The 19,798-nt window shown below is 33.5% G+C and overlaps 3 protein-coding genes and 1 long non-coding RNA gene across 6 annotated transcripts in view; 1 reads left to right on the forward strand and 3 right to left on the reverse strand.

The window, feature by feature from the left end:
- Positions 1–1,745: 1,745 nt before the first annotated feature.
- Positions 1,746–3,965, reverse strand: LOC128184529 (uncharacterized). Of its 2 annotated transcripts, XM_052854056.1 has the most exons (4): positions 3,895–3,965; positions 3,627–3,681; positions 2,211–2,278; positions 1,746–2,121 (listed from the first exon to the last, which is right to left on the reverse strand). In XM_052854056.1, exons 3-4 carry the CDS (start codon positions 2,247–2,249, stop codon positions 1,840–1,842), a joined length of 321 nt encoding a protein of 106 aa, XP_052710016.1. In that variant the 5' UTR covers positions 2,250–2,278; positions 3,627–3,681; positions 3,895–3,965; the 3' UTR covers positions 1,746–1,839. The 2 variants fall into 2 exon arrangements, with proteins under 2 accessions (XP_052710016.1, XP_052710017.1); XM_052854057.1 differs by lacking the exons at positions 3,627–3,681; positions 3,895–3,965 and adding an exon at positions 2,573–2,785.
- Positions 3,966–5,714: 1,749 nt separating this feature from the next.
- Positions 5,715–7,019, reverse strand: LOC128184622 (uncharacterized). The gene is made up of 3 exons (XR_008243756.1): positions 6,652–7,019; positions 6,299–6,373; positions 5,715–6,184 (listed from the first exon to the last, which is right to left on the reverse strand). It is a non-coding gene; the product is annotated as an uncharacterized LOC128184622 (long non-coding RNA).
- A 4,365-nt stretch (positions 7,020–11,384) lies between these two features.
- LOC128182976 (reticulon-4-interacting protein 1 homolog, mitochondrial-like) lies at positions 11,385–19,436 on the reverse strand. 2 transcript variants are annotated; one of them, XM_052851762.1, is made up of 10 exons: positions 19,334–19,436; positions 18,761–19,109; positions 18,314–18,465; positions 17,497–17,565; positions 17,093–17,217; positions 16,705–16,753; positions 13,549–13,685; positions 12,758–12,935; positions 11,917–12,009; positions 11,385–11,528 (listed from the first exon to the last, which is right to left on the reverse strand). In XM_052851762.1, exons 2-10 carry the CDS (start codon positions 19,068–19,070, stop codon positions 11,406–11,408), a joined length of 1,236 nt encoding a protein of 411 aa, XP_052707722.1. In that variant the 5' UTR covers positions 19,071–19,109; positions 19,334–19,436; the 3' UTR covers positions 11,385–11,405. The 2 variants fall into 2 exon arrangements, with proteins under 2 accessions (XP_052707722.1, XP_052707721.1); XM_052851761.1 differs by having other exon boundaries at positions 19,338–19,427.
- Positions 13,592–19,798, forward strand: part of LOC128182973 (uncharacterized) — a 134,158-nt gene continuing 127,951 nt past the window's right edge. Inside the window, exon 1 of the mRNA XM_052851755.1 lies at positions 13,592–13,693. The gene's annotated coding sequence lies outside the window, so the exon portion shown is untranslated. The remainder of the gene's footprint in view (positions 13,694–19,798) is intronic.

Genomic DNA, 19,798 nt, shown 5'->3' on the forward strand with positions numbered 1-19,798 from the left:
CTTAAATTTTTGTTTGTTTCTTCATATAACAAAACAAATGTTGACTGTGTTTTCGGGCAACATTGATCATATTAGCCCCCTTGGGACGAAAATATTGCCCTCCGCTTCGCGTCGGGCAATATTTCGTCCCTCGGGGGCTAATATAATCAATGTTGCCCTCAACCCCAGTCAATATTTGTATAATATATATATATATATATATATATATATATATATATATATATATATATATATATATATATATATATATATATATATTTATATATATATATATATATACACATTGGAGGATCCAGAGGGGGGGGGGGGGGTTCCGGGGGTCGGAACCCCCCCTTTCTCTGGGACATGTGAATTTTTTTGAAAACTTGAAATGCCTATTTAAAGACAATTTTTCCCATTTATAATTACAATTCTGTAATTATCTCAATTAAATGCTTTTAAACTTGCTTATTTTAAGAATTTCGCACAACGTACCATAATTTACATGCATTTCTTATATGAAAAAAACCCTAACGATCTTTTTATCTAAAAAAAAATACTCCCCGTCAGCATCCGATGTTCACTTCCATGAGTAAACACGTGGAAAATTTTTAAAAAGTCATAAACTTATGCAGTATCGCTTAAAAACAAAGATTTATAATAACTTTTAAATGTATTTTCTGCTCCATTTCTTTAAATAAAATCGATTATAGTTCATACAGTTTTGAATTGACAAGCAATCGAGTAAAACGACGTTCAAGTACGAGTACACGCATTTGCTTTACTTTTAAAAGCTGCTTTCAAATGTATTTTTTAGTTAATTAACTTAAGTAATTATGATAGAAAAGTTTTACTTCGTTACATACGAAAAATACAAAGAAAACTATACGAAAAATACAAAGAAAATTGTATAATAGCTTGTCGTAATTAGTCTGAATTATACTTTTTTTTCTTAGTGTATATTTCTATTAAGCATATACGCGCGTTTTCATTGTTGGAGGTTTTTTAAGGCTAGAAATTATGCAAATCTCCCTTAATACCCAAACCAATACGCTAAATAATGCAGTGCACTCTGATATTAAAATAGATATGAAAAAGATCTTGACGAGATAAATGTTTATTAAATTACGCATGGAAAACGTTCAAAAGGCCTTGTTTAATGACAAATAATGAATTTTGCACGTATTGAACCCCCCCCCCCCCCTTTCCAAATTGCTGGATCAGCCTCTGATATATATATATATATATATATATATATATATATATATATATATATATATATATATGTATATGTATTTATAAGTCCCTACATTGATGGATAAATGAACTCAGTTCTCAACTTTACGTTGGATATTCTTTATTGGTTTATTTTTTAATGTTATGGAGTATTCTCTTATGACAAGCACGGGGTCCTGCTTGCTCCATGTAAAATTGTAAAAACCCGTTAATGAAGAGCATTTATCATTTGGAATTTAAACTGTCTGCATTTAGTCTCTTGGGGCCTTTTCTTTCTCGCTGTTCGGGATGTATTACCATTGTCATATTACAACACACTGCATATTGTTAATATTGAAAAACAGTCTGCATCTAGTCCAATAGGACCTTTTCCTGTCTATATTCTTGATATATGACCATCGTCATATTACCTCACATTGATGACCAGCTTTGAGGAGGCTGGCGTACTCAATAAATTACCCATCATATCTACCTTAAAATTGAGGAAATAAATTTAAGCTAACTACTAAAATCTAGAAAAAAAATTCATACTATTTTAACTTTTAATTTGAATGTTATATCTAAACCTTTTAACAGAAATAATCTTAAAGAGATTAGGATAGTCCAGCCCTCTAAAGGATCATCCTAGTTTGTTTTCATATCCTTCATTGGTTCACCCTCTTCCTCCGTAGAGGTCGATTTATTACAGTTACGAATAAATGTCAACGGAGACACTTGCTTCCATCTCCTGATGATAATGACGATGATGCCAATGGCAGCGATTGCGGCTATTGTTACTCCAACAGCCGTACCGATTGTGGCATCATCTTTGTTCGAATAACTTTTTTCTGTGAAGGTAAAGTTAGGAGTAGTGGTTTGATTGTTGTGTTCCAAAACTTTGATTTCCCACGCCAGGCTAAGTTCCACCTAAAAGCATGAAAACGAAATAATGTAATAAAAATGTATTGTCATGAACAAGTCTCTTCGATCAATTTAAAACGTTTCCATGGCCTTACCCCAGTTAAAAGAAAAACGGCAGTCCACAGACGGTTCATCTTCCTAAATACTCCTCATGTTTCATATACTGTTAAAATAAAATATTTTATATCAATCCATCCGAAAAAGAGGAATCGTTATTATAAAAATATATATATATAAACAAATACGCATTTTTGGGACCTTACGGGCTTCTTATCATGCAGTTGTTTTATTTTGATTGGGGATGGAAATGATATAATTCTTGATTATACTCGAAAGATTATTGAGATTGACTCGCACATATTTATATATCGCATATAAAAACAAAAGTAACCCCTGGCCACAGGTTTTTACTTACTACGCTTGCCTTGGAGCATGATATATTTATTGAAAAGCTTACCTATACCAAATATACATATGCCTGTTTACCGTGTCAAGTCTTCAGGTATAGGGCAACGTAGAGCAGACCCTTTACACTTCAACACAGAATTTTAAACTAACGGTCTCTAAATTTTTACTCTACCTGTATGAAAATTTACAAAATCCCTTGTTCTAAAAAAAAAAGTCCACAACCATATAAACAAAACAAAGAGGGTTGTGATTATGTGACTTTCATTTCTCTTGCGAACAATGCACTTGTAATAGTCAATGCAAATAAATAGATTATAAATTTATATTAAAAGCTCGAATTCCTATTCCAAGGCTTTAACATCTTCAGTTAGTTTAGAATTGGAAAACATCAAGAAATTTAAATCAGTCAAGATAAACTTTTGTAGCAATACTTACAGTCCAGAAAAAAAATATCGTCGATATTTTTTAGGCAGAAAATGCTTTTAATTGCTTCTCTATTTTTGCCAAAAAGAAGCGGAACGCAAGAAAATATATATATCCGTATTAATGCAAATAAGTAAGATCTCATTTTTGAAGATCAACACTTTTCTTAAAATTATGCTTATTTGTTTGTTACACTGGGGCCATCAACTGAGTTTTCTTCTCTGAGATAAATCTGAATTATTGATTCTTATAAAAGGATGAAAGCTAGGTTCTCTCAGAAGTTTTACTATTTAATCGATAAGCCGAGCTTATTGTGCAGTGGCTGCATCAGACGTGACACGCTGAGCAATTCTCCGACAATCAAAACCCACAGATTTCGTATTTCATGTTACACATTTAAGCTTACTGTGTGCAATTCACACGGTGAGTAAACCTCACGTCAACAAGTTGCGTTTTTTTTCACATTTTACTACAAATGGAAACGTTTAAAAGGTGTTTAAATACAATTGCATGTACACCTAGTCATTTTTTGAATGTGTGCTTAACCTATTCAAAACATTTTTCTGCTAGCATATTAACACAAACAGTCAAACCCAATATTGTGGTTTTTTGACACATTACTAGTTGATGCCATTCTCTCGCAATATAATAATTAAATATATTTTTTGAAATTAACTTACCCGTATGCATACAGGCTTCGTTGAATTTCAGATGTCTCTTATATCTAAAAGATAGCTAAAATCCGAGGAAAAAATTGCCTTTGAATATTATAATGGTCATATATTATAAATCGAAATAATCACGAGACCTCACTGTTGTTAAATTAGTCACCCAAAATTCGCAGCAAATTGTAGATTTGTAAATGAATAAACAAGTAATCTTTCGTTCAAATCTTATCAAATTTCAAATTTCTTTTTCTGGAATGGCTAACAAATCTATGAAACAAACCTTTTTCCTCCGAATCCCTGTTATTATAGCAGTGTTACATATTGAATCTAAATATAGATATAGGAAACCCAGTAAATCTGTTCAGAAGTCCCAAGGTTTATAAATAGCTAATAAAAATGCCCAGAGATGATTTTAATTTCTCTAGCTTGAATCACTTTACTTTAGCCTTTAATATTCAACAAAGGGATTAGTTATAATGTCAACGTTCACAATAACCTTGAACTTCCTTTGAAGGAGGATTTCATAGTGTATAAACATTGGCTCTGAATAGAAATTAAACTTATACAATGTATCTAGATATTTTTAATCCTTGCAACTGACACACGTTGAGGAAATTGTAAATCATCTCTAATTATAACTGTGACAATATAGAGGGTACTCAAGTCGGTATTATAAAAAGGGCAACAATAACCGGTCCAGGCATTGGTTAAGTAAATGTTAGCGTCTCCCTCTGTTTCTTTGTTACTATACTATTGTAGTATATGGTTGATCTTGTGGTTTTTTCTTTCAGAAAGTTGAATATCATCATTATTATATTTTTTCCACAGCTGGTATAATCCACGGGTATATAACCAAAGACTCGCCGGTGCCTCGAACTTCACACACGTCCAGCGTCTGCAGTCGCTGGTTGCAGACGATAAAAGGCATGTAAAATACATCCACAAACACTAAATACATCCAACTCACTCACTGTGGTGACTCATAATCGATGGATGTTTGTGTACACACGTTATACGATAGGACAGCGATTCTGGTACTTAAATTACAATATTATATAACCAAATCTTTTACAAAATATAAATAGCTAATTGGTTGAAACTAAACCTAGGTTAAACCTCCCATAATTAGAGAAAGATAGATTTAAAGGGGCATGGTCACGATTTTGGTCAAAAATTATTTTTTCGATTTTAATGTTTACAATGCTTTAGTAAGGCATTTTTAATAGGCAACCAAAATTTGAGTGTCATTTGATGAGTTATAAGCGAGTTAGAGAACTTACAATTCTTCACTATGTAAACAAAGCGTTTGTTTACATTTCGAATGTTGAAGTGAAAATTCCAGTTTTAGACCTAAAATAAATGTGTTAATCGTTAGGAACTGTTTATTTATGCTTTAAATTAATAATAAGATAGACAAACCAGCTTTAAAAAGATTTTTTACTGGTATATTGAATCTATGTAAACAAAAACAGGGCACGAGCCTTGTTTACATGACGAAGAATTGTGAGCTCTGTATCTTGCTTAAAAGTCAACGACTGGCACCCAAATTTCATATGATCATTAGAAATGCATTCCTAAAGCATTGCAAATAATTAAAACAGAAAAATAAAATTTGACCAAAATCGTGACCATGCCCCTTTAACAATAATCAATAGATAATTGATCAATTTTATAGAGTTACTAGCTGGCGTGCCATTAACTCTGCATAATATTTGTTGTTATATTTACATACTTTAAAATCAGAATAATGCATGTACTTTGAAATGTTGATTAATGGTAGTACAGTGTACATGTATAATACACTAAAGAGTTAATTGGAGTGGATTATAATCTATAACACCTTTTGTTTTGATGGGATCGTTATAATCTATAACATCATTTTGTATTGATGGGATCGTGAATTAAAGTCTCCTTGAAACTGAGATTTTAACTCAATCCATGAAAGTTGATCAGATTCTCCCGAATCATAATGAAACCACAGTACCCATATATAAGCTTTGTAGCAAATAAAGCCTGCCGTATTAACATGACATTAACAGTAAGATGAGAAAGCTGGATGGTGAACAAATTCATTATATTTATCTCAACTTTAAAATACGATGTTTTTGGCCATAAACCTTTATTTTGTATAAAAAAAATATAAAAATTCCAAAATAGTTAAGCTTTAAAATTGGAACACTTTCTTACATCTTTAATCAAAGTTCTTTGGCTAAAGGAGGTAAATATAGCCTAAAAATGTCCACCACCTTCAAGCCTTGTTAATCTTGTTTCGCGTTCCCACCCGTCATTGGCACTCCATCGTCGGCCCCAGATCCCGAGCTGTTGGAGCCGCTGCGTTGACAATTGACCGGGAAATTTACTTTCTTCCGCTTCATGATAACAATAATGACGATGATCATGAGGACAGTGACAACGATTGTGGCTAGAGTTACTCCAACTCCAACTGTGACGTCATCGCTGTCCACAGAACTACTTTTTGAAGCGTTACTCTTAGTGAAGGTTGTGTTGGGGGTTGTGGTTTGATTATTGTTGTCCAAAACTTTGATTTTCCACATCAAGCTTGGTACCCACTAATGAATTCATGAAAACAATTCAAAAAGAAAAACGTGAGAATAAACGTGATATGAGATTGTCATGGTAAAAACGAACTATACATGTATATAGTGAAAACGGTAAAAACGTACCAGAATTGCGCTTAAAACAAATACAAAATCAAATTGTTGGTGCATTTTATGGTATCAATTGCAGGGTTGCTCATACTGTAAAGAAACAATTAAAAACTGTTACTTACATATACATGTAGTTGTGTCTAACACCATAGTTAATGTAAAACCGTCCTATTCCTCCGAAATAAAATTGGCCCTCCATTCTTCACTTATTATAAATATTTTATGTATTTCTTTTGCATTTTATAGAAAAATAACTGGAATGAAGCTTTTAAATCATTAACACCAGAAAACTTATATAACAAGATTTGCGTTAGAGTAGTGACTCACAAAAACCGAAAGCAAGCACAATTTTAGATATGTATACCAACCCCTCTAATCGCTCACATCACATTTTATGGAAAGAAAATCGTCAGATCTGCAATATTTTACATGTAACTACACAACAATGTAAAGCACAAACAAACAAACAAACAAATCCAACGACTGTTCCTTTACTGTACACAGGTCGCAGTTTTCTCTGTTGCATGGAATATATGCACAATATGAACAACATTTCCAGTCCTTCTTATGAAAGTTTTCAAAATCCCTAGCTTTTTAAAAAAAAATGAGATTTGAATAACTCACAACCGTCTGACACAACACGGCATATTGAAGACCAGCTGCACTAAATAATAACACTCATATACAGTTTCCATGTGAGTGTTTATGCAGGAAGTAGGGGCAAACATCGAACATGACTTTAACAGGCACTTCACAAACTACTTAGTTAGCTTTTTTTCTATATGACTCCGTTTACAGAAAAAAATTGATGTTTCCTATCAAGATTTAAGTTGAAGTGTAATCTGCACATAAATTGTTTAAATTAAAGATATCAAAATAAGGAATTCATTTGATGACCTTTCCAAATAACAGAAAACTTATACATAATTGCATTTTTTTTCAAAACATATTGTAACACTGACACATCCAAAGACTGACCCCAGACGTCTAAAAATCCAAATACTTGCTCAGTACAGTAACTCTTTGCACGGATTTTTATATTCATTACATTTTTTGGCCGGGGGGGGGGGGGGGCAGAAAATTCATTGATTTGAAAAGTCTAATTGAATTGACAAACGTAACCCTGCTCTAGCAATTGGCAACATATATAATTAACAAGGTGGAAAAAGGAATCTTGTTACTTAATTAAATATGATTTAAATATTCGTTGAATACTAATTCAATGTGATTTAATATTCGTTGAATACTAATTTTCGTGGGTTACTTTGTTGAGTTGATCCTAGTGTAAATCACAAACATATGTATGTTGTTAAGATAGTTGAAGCTTATGATTCTTGATTAAACAAGGGGTCCCGGAGTGATATTTTTCATAAAAAGATAATGAAAGATATAATGATAATTAAACTGTATAAATGTCAAATAAGCGAAAAATTTGCAGTTTAGGGATAAAAAAATGAAAATCTATAACAAGATATCTGTGAGCCAATGCTCACTAGTGATACCCCCGCTCTGATGTGAATATGCAAAATAAACAAAGTCGTCATTTAACAGAAGTTGACACCCGATTGGTACAAAAATATATCCCACAATATGGCATGCCAAAACAAATAGTGAGTTAAAATTTCAAGCATCTGCGATAAATAACTGCTGAGAAATCTTTGAGGAAAATTTGTTTGAAAATTTTGGCTAAAAATAAACGAAGTCGTCATTTAACAGAAGTTGACACCCGATTGGTACAGAAATATATCCAACGATAAGGCATGCCTATACAAATATTGTGTAAAAATTTCAAGCATCTGCGATAAAGAGTTGCTGAGAAATCTTTGATGAAAATTTGTTTGAAAATTTTGGTTAAAAAATAAACAAAGTCGTCATTTAACAGGAAGTTGACGTCCGATTGATACAAAAATATATCCCACAATATGGCATGCCTTCACAAACACTGTGTTAAAATTTCAAGCATCTGCGATAAATAGTTGCTGAGAATTCTTTGACAGAAAATTTGTTTGAAAATTTTGGCAGAAAATAAACAAAGTCGTCATTTAACAGAAGTTGACACCCGATTGGTACAAAAATATATCCCACGATATAGCATGCCTATACAAATACTGTGTAAAAATTTCAAGCATCTGCGATAAACAGTTGCTGAGAATTCTTTGACGGAAATTTGTTTGAAAATTTTTGCTAAAAATAAACAAAGTCGTCATTTAACAAGAAGTTGACGTCTGATTGGTACAAAAATATATCCCAAGATATTGCATGCCTATACAAATACTGTGTAAAAATTTCAAGCATCTGCGATAAAGAGTTGCTGAGAAATCTTTGACGAAAATTTGCTTGAAAATTTTGGTTAAAAATATGCAAAGTTGTCATTTAACAGGAAGTTGTCGTCTGATTGGTACAAAAATATATTTCACGATATGGCATGCCTTCACAAACACTGTGTTAAAATTTCAAGCACCTGCGATAAATAGTTGCTGAGATAAATGCGACAGAAAGTTTTGTTACGGACGGACAGACAGACGGACAGACAGACACACAAGGGTAAAACAGTATACCCCCTCTCCTTCGGAGCGGGGGTATAATAATTATTCCAGTAAGTAACAACAAAATCCCCTGTGGTATTTGAACTCGGGATGTACGGATCACAAGTCCGGCACTTTATCCACTCGGCTATGGAGTAAGTTAGTTATATTTTTCAGTCCACAAAATCCTTTTAATGAAACGACATGTTGTTTCGATCAGCGGTCAGCCATTTTGTTATGTGTTATTCAACCTTAATTTATAACAAGTGAAAAGCTGTCAATGTGACAGCAAACCGGGTTTTCTTTTATGTGAACTGTATCCATAATCCATGTCAACCCGTATCCAGTGAAATGGATAAGGTGAAAGGGTACCCTATATGCAATATTTTGCCCAAAAATGACTAAGTTCAAAAGCTGGTATTTTTTTCATAAATAATCAGAAATCAAAATCCTAGCAATATGCACACCTCTGATATATGTTCAATTGATCTGCAAAAGAACAACTTCCTATCTTGAAAACTGTAGGAGGAGTTATCCGTACAATGAGGGTACCCTATATGCAATATTTTGCCAAAAAATGAATAAGTTCAAAAGCTGGTATTTTTTTCATGAATTATCGGAAATCTAAATCCTAGCAATATGCACACCTCTGATATATGTACAACTAATCTGCAAAAGAACAACTTCCTACCTTGAAAACTGTAGGAAGAGTTATCCGTACAATGAGGGTACCTTATATGCAATATTTTGCCAAAAAAATGACTAAGTTCAAAAGCTGGTATTTTTTTCATAAATAATTGGAAATCTAAATCCTAGCAATATGCACACCTCTGATATATGTACAACTGATCTGCAAAAGAACAACTTCCTATCTTGAAAACTGTAGGAGGAGTTATCCGTACAATGAGGGTACCCTATATACATTTTTTTGCCAAAAAATGACTAAGTTCAAAATCTCGTATTATTTTCATAAATAATCAGAAATCAAAATCCTAGCAATATGCACACCTCTGATATATGTACAATTGATCTGCAAAAGAACAACTTCCTATCTTGAAAACTGTAGGAGGAGTTATCCGTACAATGAGGGTACCCTTTTGGCAGCCGCCCGCCCACCCGCCCACCCGCCCGCCCGCCCGCCATTTTCACCATTTTAATAACCGGATTTTTCCGTTGGAAAACCCGGTTAAAAACGTTGACTTTGCTAAGGGAAATAACATTTTCACCAGAAATCGTTTTCATAACAAAAAGCATGTACATGTCAACGGCAGAGAGAGAACTTTAAAAAAAATGTTAATTATCATTATAAATAAGATTGTTAAGCTTCATCACTTTTTTAAACTATGACACCTTTTCATACACTAATGACTTACAGGGCAATCTTTACAAGTAAACTATCAAATCATTTACAAGATTGATCAAGTCCAAGATATTCACTTTACTTTAAAAATTTAGTGCAAGGTACATCTGTATGATGTTTTCAGCTGTCACTTACAATTGGTAGAGATCACAGTGTATAGTACATGTATGTTTAGCTAGATAAGATTAAAACTATCAAACAATGCAAACAAAACACCTTTAATTTCTTAAATAATATCATGCATTTACTACTCTTCATAGTGCTTAAATTATTAGGTCCTGGCTTGGATCAACAATTTAGGCATGATCTGCAAAAATACAATGATATATACATCTATAACTATATTCAAACAAAGTAAACATAATATATTACATGTGCTTTAGATATTTAGAAAACTAAGCTTACACATCAGCAAGTTTAACATCCACAAGAACATCAAAGTCATTGTAAAGAAAGGACTGACGCTTTTGAACGATGATTATTCAGACAACATTTACTGTTAAAATAACCATTGTTTTCTGAACCCATCCTTTTAACACTGACACATTATATAAAATAATATTCTAACATCATGCCGTTTTATGAACCATGATAATAACTTAGTTCAGAAATCACTTTTGCATGAAACCTTTATCACACATGCTCACACTGTTTAAAGTCAATGCTCTAAATTATTATAACATCTGAGTGTTAAGGAGAATCTCCCCTCTGCATGTTAAGGACGATCACTTCTCTTTATGTTAAGGATGATTTCCCCTCTGCATGTTAAGAACGATTTTCACTCTGCATATTAAAGCTGAACACCGCTCGTAAATAGGCACCGTCACACAGATACCTGGTATATAAACCCTTCGATTTCGTTACACCCGATTGCACACCTGAACTTCGTGGCCGACATGTAGTATTCCTTTCGTGGTCTTTAGATTTTATGCATTTTTTCTTATCTTATGTTCATTTTCTGTTCGTAAATAATGCATTGACCAATTTATTTGATGTTAGTATTCTTCTGGCTTCAAAAAGTGCGTAAAATTTGAAAATTTCATCGCGACCGGGTAACATGGCGGGGCAAAATGTACGTCCACACAGGTAAGACCTCTACAGCGAAGTACTTTGAACTGTTTAGAGGTCTGTCCCTTATATAAGGGTTGTAGGGACAGCAGTGATTAAAGAGAAATATGGCGGACAGTGCCTATTTACGAGCGGTGTTCAGCTTTAAGGATGATCTTCACTTTGCACTTTAGGGATGATCTTCCCTCTGCATGTTGAGAACAATCTTCCCTCTAGCGTGACCCTCCTCTATCTTATTGTAAGCTTTGTCTGCTTCCTTGAAAGAAAACTCACTGTCTAGGACAGGTCTAATCTGAAACAGTAGAGAAAAAACAGGGTGTAGTATTACATCTCTTCTTTCATAATTTTTCTTTCAGTTTGAGCTGATTTTAAAACTTATTTTACCATATTATCCTACCACACCTTCACCCCACCTCCTCTCTCCATTATTGTTGTATTACCTCTTTCTCTTTCTTTTTAATCTAAATTGTCTCTTTCCTCCTTATTACATCTTTTTAAACCTAACTTTTCTCTCCATCATTGTTGTATTAATTATTTTTCTCTCTCTCCTCCCCCCCCCCATTACTGTACTATTTTACCCTATACCTCTCTCTTAACATTTAATAGTTTTTCCCAATATCTCTCAATGAGATATTATGATATTACATCGCTCTTTCAATGAGATATTATTCCTTCCCTACCTCATCTCTCTCTATCATCTTCTTTACTGTTAACAGATGGTTACTGCTTGGCTTGAACATGGCCCATCTGTAACTCCGACCATCTTTAAATCCCTGTTGACGCAATAAAAAGATTTTTAAATGATATTTGTCAACCGATATAATCATAGCAGTGTCAATGGTTTGTTTCATCAGATTTTTATTCAATATTAAGAGTTTTTAGAACAGTTTGAATCTCTTTTGCTTAATTTATTAATTCCTAACTCATTTAACTTATAAACTGAATCACCTAACAATTTCCATATTTATATCTAGAATCTCACCTGTAATATATTAGCTGTCAGGCTAGCACCTTATCAAAGTACTGGTACATCAATATACAGTAGTACTAGCACCAGTCTGTCAGTATTTTGTTTTTTCCGGAGAGCTACAGTTCTACAGCTATAGCTACCTATAATCTCACCTGTTATACATTGGCTGTCAGACTGGCACCTGATCTAAGTACATTAGTATACAGTAGTACTAGCTACCTATAATCTCATCTGTTATACATTGGCTGTCAGACTAGCACCTGGTCGCAGTACATTAGTATACAGTAGTACTAGCTGCATATTATCTCACCTGTAATACATTCAATGGCTGTCAGACTGGCACCTGCTCTAAGTACATTAGTATACAGTAGTACTAGCTACCTATAATCTCACCTGTTATACATTGACTGTCAGACTGGCACCTGCTCTAAGTACATTAGTATACAGTAGTACTAGCTACCTATAATCTCACCTGTTATACATTGGCTGTCAGACTGGCACCTGATCTAAGTACATTAGTATACAGTAGTACTAGCTACCTATAATCTCACCTGTAATACATTGGCTGTCAGACTGGCACCTGATCGCAGTAGACCAGGCACAATCCCATAATCATCCGCATTCTGTAAAAATGGTGTCTTTATTGTCACAAACTTGGAGTTGTTCCACTTCTTAAGTAGGTCAAATGAAAAATCTACTCCTCCATGGATATCTAGAATGAGGTCATACCTGAAATTGTAAAATCATTAAGGGATGAATCTACTGACTGTTGATTGAATCCCAAAGCTCTAAACCATGTTCATAGACTACTATTTTTGACTTTCTAGTAACATTATATAAATAGTGCCTGTTTGGGAAGGTAACAGTTGAAATTGTTACAATTCGTTGTTACCTGTTGCAAAGCGTGTTGCTAACGCTGAGGGTAATAGAACGGATTACCAACAGCATCTAAACCAAGCAGATTTCAGTATTTAACATGAAAGTATAATAAAAGTTAATATTTGTAAAGGTTTTAATTAAAACAAAAGATGAATCACCCCTAGTTGCTGTTGCATAATGATGTTAAGTTATATTGTTGAAGTCATCAAAATTAAGCTTATCTATACAAGCAGATGTACATGTTTGTTGTTAGATTTTACAATCAACAAATCACTATCTATTGCATCAAAGTAAATGATATATATTCGCAGTCATGAAACTTCATTCTTGGAATTACTAAATTTTACACCCACTGAGTGAACCAGCTATAAGTTTATAATCCCTTACTATTAATGTTTTAAACAATGTCATATATTCATAAAGAATGATCAAATTAAATGAGACAGAACAAAGGACTATATACCCTTTCATGTTCATCAACTCCTGCTGGACGTTCTGTGTTTTGTAGTCAATCACATGATCAGCTCCAAGGGAGGAAACCATGGTAACGGCATCAGTGGAACAAGTCGTTGTTACTATGGCCCCCCAAGCCTTCATCAGCTACAAAGGTAAAAAGTCATCAACAGTGATAAAATTGTGTCAACTTTCAAATAAATTCCAGTATATCAGTAAGTCTGATACTATCAGCTAGCTCTCCAGTACTTCAACTCCTAGGATTTCTTGCACATTAGGTATTACACCCTGATTTAATGCAAAGAAATCATAGTGACTGTAATTAAACCAACGATTTTTTCTTGTGTTGAACTGTTGTTGTTTTATAGCAAATTCAAGTTAAAACCAAACATAGGTAATCATAGATTACTAAGCTCACCGAGGCGGAGCATCACCCTTATGAGACATCACCTTCATAAGACCACCTTTATCATTTTACGCGGTATATGAAAATCATACTTTATGATCTTGAATATTAATGGATTCTGTTTTGACAAAATATCGTATATCATCTGATAAAATTTTTATGATAATCATATTCATGTTCATATGTTAATCAATACAATGATATAAAATTAAATATTGCATCATGTCATATTTATAATATATATCATACAATACAATAAAATACCGTAATAAACAATAATGAGATATGATATTGTAACGTATGATATGACATTGTATTGTGTTATGCCTTATTGTATTTGATCACATAATACAATATCATAAAATATAATACAATATAGCATTATATTACAATATCATATTACATAATACATCATAACATTGAAACATGATATTATATTAAATAATATAGTATGATATTGTTTTGAATGACACTGAAACATATTTGATACATTATATGAATAATTTGATTCCAACATTGTATCTTATCAAATGGTACAATATTATGTGATAAAGTAAAATATTATAAAATACATTATTATATTATTATACATATTTTTTCATATGACACAATAATATATATAACAATATCATATAATACAATTTCATGTGATATGATAATATATCATATAAACCAATATCATATCATACAATATCGTATGATACAATAGAATATAATATTACAATATCATATAATTCAATTTCATGTGATATAATTCTATATTACTGAAACCAATTTCATATTATACAATATTCTATGATACAATATTATAGAATATACAATATTGTATCATAGGATACAATATAATATTTTGCAATATCTTATGTAATTGTATCATGTGATAAAATAATAAATCAAAAATACAATATAATATTATCCACTATTGTATCATAATATACAATACTATACATAACAATATCATGATACAATATCATATAATAAAATATCAAAAAATTGATACAATATCATATCATATCGCATAACTTTTTATAATATAACATATGATATCATATTGTATCATTTCAAACAATATTGTTTCATATCATACAATACTATATCAAAGGAATCATGTTATATCATTTATCAACAAACACATCTATCTATCGAGCTGGTTTGAGTGAGGTAGGAGATTTCTTTAGCATCCTTGATAATGGAGATCAGGCTCTGCATCTGACGCAACCTCTGCGTTTAATTCATAATAAAGTTAAATCAACTATGCAAGCTATCATCTATAAAACATGTGACCTGTTCCAAAAAACTAAACCTCATCAAGCATCCGAAACCTATGGCTCAGATTCAGCATTCAAGCCCATCAGGTGCATTGGTATCATAAGACGCATCATCCATGCAAGTTTGGTGAAGTTTGGACCAGTAATAACTAAGATATCATCATCAGAGGGCATTAGCAATTAAAACCTTAACTTCCTCCAGCATCCGCAACCTATGGCTCAGATTCAGCATCCATGCCTGTCAGGTGCATCTGTATCATAAGACACACCATCCATTCAAGTTTGGTGAAGTTAGGACCTGTAATAACTAAGATTTATTTTTTAGCATCCTTGATAATGGAGATCAAGCTCTGCATCTGAAGCTACCTTTGCGATTCATTCATGTTACAGTTAAATCAACTATGCAAGTTTAAAATAGTACTATCATCTATTAAACATGTGACCTGTTCCAAAAAAACTTAACTTTATCCAGCATCCGCAACCTATGGCTCAGACTCAGCATTCAAGCCTGTCCGGTGCATCAGTATCATAAGACACACCATCCATGGAAGTCTGGTGAAGTAAGAACAAGTAATAACTAAGATATCATCATCAGAGGGCACCTGTTTCAAAAAATTTATTTAACCAGCTCTTAAAACCTTAACCTCCTCCAGCATCCGAAACCTATTGCTAAGATTCAGCATTCAAGCTTGTCAGGTGCATCAGTATCATAAGACGCACCATCCATACAAGTTTGGTGAAGTTAGGACCAGTAGTAACTAAGATATAATCATCAGAGGGCACCTGCAACAAAAACTTTAACCAGCTCTAAAAACCTTAACCTCTTCCAGCATCCGAAACCTATTGCTAAGATTCAGCATTCAAGCTTGTCAGGTGCATCAGTATCATAAGACGCATCATCCATACAAGTTTGGTGAATTTAGGACCAGTAGTAACTTAGATATTGCTATCAATGGCGGTCTGCAACAAAAACTTTAACCTGCTCCAAAAACCTTAACCTCCTCCAGCATCCGAAACCTATAGCTCAGATTCAGCACTCAAGCCTGTCTGGTGCATCAGTATCATAAGACACACCATCCATGCAAGTTTGGTGAAGATAGGACCAGCAGAAACTAAGATATTGCTATCAAAGGGCACCTGCAACAAAAACTTTAACCTGGTCCAACAACCTTAACCTCCTCCAGCATCTGAAATTTAGGACCCAGATTCAACAGCCAAGTCTTTCAAGTCCATAAGTAGGTCCAGATGCATCATCCATGCAAGTTTGGTGAAGATAGGACAAGTGATAGCTTAGATACAGGACCTGCAACAAAAACTTTAACCAGGTCCGGACGCCGACGCCGAGGGTATAGCATAAGCTCTCCTTGACTTCGTCTCGGTGAGCTAAAAAGGCTTACTGGGTAAACTCTTACAAGATCAATGTAGAATGGAATGAAAAAGAAACGATAGATAGAGAGTGAGAAAAGAAAGAGGGAGATAGAAAAAAACTGACCTGAATGGCAAAAGTCCCAATTCCTCCAGACCCACCATATATCAGCACTCTGCAATATAACGTAGATGCAGCATGTAGAGTCATACATGTACTGGTAATCATTAAAAATTCAACTCAGAGAGAGAGAGAGAGAGAGAGAGAGAGAGAGGCAGACAGACAGACAGATATAGACATATAGAAAGAGAAAAGCACTTTAATTGAATCTGACATTATTCCAGTCAGTGTTTAATAGGTGCGAATATGTAGCGGGGGGTAAAAAAGTCAAGTCTTAGCTGGAACTTGAACCCAGGATCTCTGTATCAGATACATGTATAGTGTACATGTGCCAGTGCTCAAGTTTTGATATATAGAATGACATTCTCACTCCTGTTAACCAGGTGACATGTACCTTTTACTAGCTGTGTTGTTCTCTTTTAATTCCCCAACATCACACAGGGCTGTCATCACCGTGGAAACCACATATGGCAAAGAGGCAGCCTCAACATCAGTGAGATTGGTGGGAATCTTTGAAATCTTAATACAATGTAGACATATATATTACTCATCAATTAATTGAAAAGTCATACATGTACAGTAAAACACAGTTATAATGAATCACGAGGGACGGGCGATTTTTCTACGTTATAAGCGTAATTCGTTATATCCGTCAATTATACAATATGTAATAAAGTCAAGGGGAATAAAAATTGCTTCGCTGTAAGCATCAATTCATTATTAAAGTGTTTGCTATAACCATGTTTTACTGTACACAGTGTAGTTTTATAAATTTGAGTAATTCCCCTGTGTACTTACATGTGACTCTGATGTAACTGTTAATTCAGCATGTGACCCCTGCCTGAATGGGGATACTGTGCCCCAAATCTTGAATAAAGAGAGCGTTAGATGTCATTTAATTTCTAGTATAGGAATACAGTAAAACTCATTTAGTTTGAAAATGTATATACCAAAATCTTGGTTTAATCTATTGGTTTTGTGAAGTCAAAGGCAGAATTCTTCACAAAACTTTGAAAAAAACATTAATATTTTCTACAGTAACTGTTATAAAGAAAATTTATACAACTTTACAGATATTGCACATTCATTCAATTTTAATCTGGAAGAGGTTAAAAATTACAAAATTTACATCTTTCCCAACAAATCATTTAATTTTTATAGTCTTTTAAGTTGGCTATTTCATACCAATTAATATAACTGCTTGAATGCTTTTCTTTTTCAATTTTAACTCTGACTACATATGTATATTATTTTAGGTTCCCAAAAAATCTATTGATATTTTATGTCAGGACCTCAATAAATACAAAATATATTAATGTAGTTAAGCATATGGAAGGAAAGATACATAAACAAATTTTGCTATACTTATTCATATATACAGATATATCATAATGGGATAATAAATCCAATGGTTCCTAGAAATTAACTTTTGTGAAATTTTACTGTACTGTTGACATCTGCATCTTTTGTATTATATACCCATACTAAACACATATAATTGTCTTTTCATTACAATCTACAGTAATGAGTTCTCTCATGATGGATCTAGATGTCTCCAATACTAATACTATGGCAATGTATGTAATGTATACGCCAATAAACTACTACTACTAACCTTGTCGCCAGATTTGAATCGTTTTACTTTCATTCCTGTTTTGAGTATAGTTCCAGAAAAGTCCCTTCCAAGGATCAGAGGAAACTCAGACTGAGGAGCATGGAGCCGTTCTTTGTTCCTTACAGCGTTTAACATTGCTCGACCATAACCCTCTGATAGAAGAAATCAATTTACATGTCCATGGCATGTACTTAGATACATGTACTTGATTAATAATTAAATAAATCATAAATGTCAGTATCATACTGATTTTTCAGACCTTATCCTTATGATACATGTACATGATCGGTGTAGCAATAAACTTTCTGTTTCCACTTTATTTTCCTAATATCCAAAGTCTTATTTGTAATACATATATCCTTAAAAAAAGAGACCTAAATCTTGCTTTAATGTACTTAATTGTTTTGAACAACCCCGTTTAGTGTATAATCTGATTACTCTCATTACCTCTCATTCTGATGTCCAGCATGTTCAGACTGGCAGCATTCACAGAGACAAGGATATCGTCTGGGTGGAGGATTCGAGGGACCCTCACTGATTCCGACCACGTTAATTCTTCATTTCCACCATACCGCCTGATCTGCCAGGCCTTCATCACACCTTTCGATTCTCGGGGTTCTGCTCTTGTGTGCTGCCATCGCTTGGAGGATTGTTTCAGGAACGTGATGTTTGACTTTGGATGGGATGAGCATAAGTATTTGATCTGAGATTGAAGGAGGAGGTTCCGTGCCATAGTTGTGAGCAGGCCTGCTTCCATTATCACTCTTCAGCTATATTGCTTTGTTGACACCTGGATCTATTTAAAATCAGTTGGTCAGCTCTGCTCATGACGAGAGAGAGAGAGAGAGAGAGAGAGAGAGAGAGAGAGAGACTATAACAAAGCCGACTCTTACATAAAGCACCACCAATGCTTTCTAATACTCTAAGCCATTTAAGGTACTTTGGTGCATAAAACAGACGACACACTACAAAATATCGTATTATTTACAAAGAACAATGTCCGTAAAAGTAGCAACTTACTCACCAAGTGGCAATTCTCTTGACGTCCATTTACTTTCATTATCTACTTTTGTTTTCTTCTGTTTTATTTTTATAGTCTGTCAATGTTATTTTACTCGATTTGAAAAAAAAAAGGAGAAAAAAGAAAGGTCTTTTAAAAATGATTGTTTAGTGCACAATAACTAACGTTAAGTAACAGAGTAATGTTTCTACAGTATATATATAAAAAAAAAATAAGAACACCAAAGTCATGTTATGTCCAACTTACTAATTTCCGATGTTCCGTGTGGACGATGAATAATGGAATAATTGTATCAACACAAACAGAAAGTAAAATTCGGCGTAGGCTATACTGTTTCAGGACTATGATATCGCGGGTTCTATGGTATCGCGGTATTTCTGCTTTAGTATAGAAGCACGCGCTGAAATTGACATTTGACGTCGGGATATTTTTAGACATAGTAAACAGAGACACGCTGAACATCA

This window comes from Crassostrea angulata, chromosome 5 (assembly GCF_025612915.1).
Source record: "Crassostrea angulata isolate pt1a10 chromosome 5, ASM2561291v2, whole genome shotgun sequence".
In the NCBI taxonomy this organism is placed as follows: domain Eukaryota; kingdom Metazoa; phylum Mollusca; class Bivalvia; order Ostreida; family Ostreidae; genus Magallana; species Magallana angulata.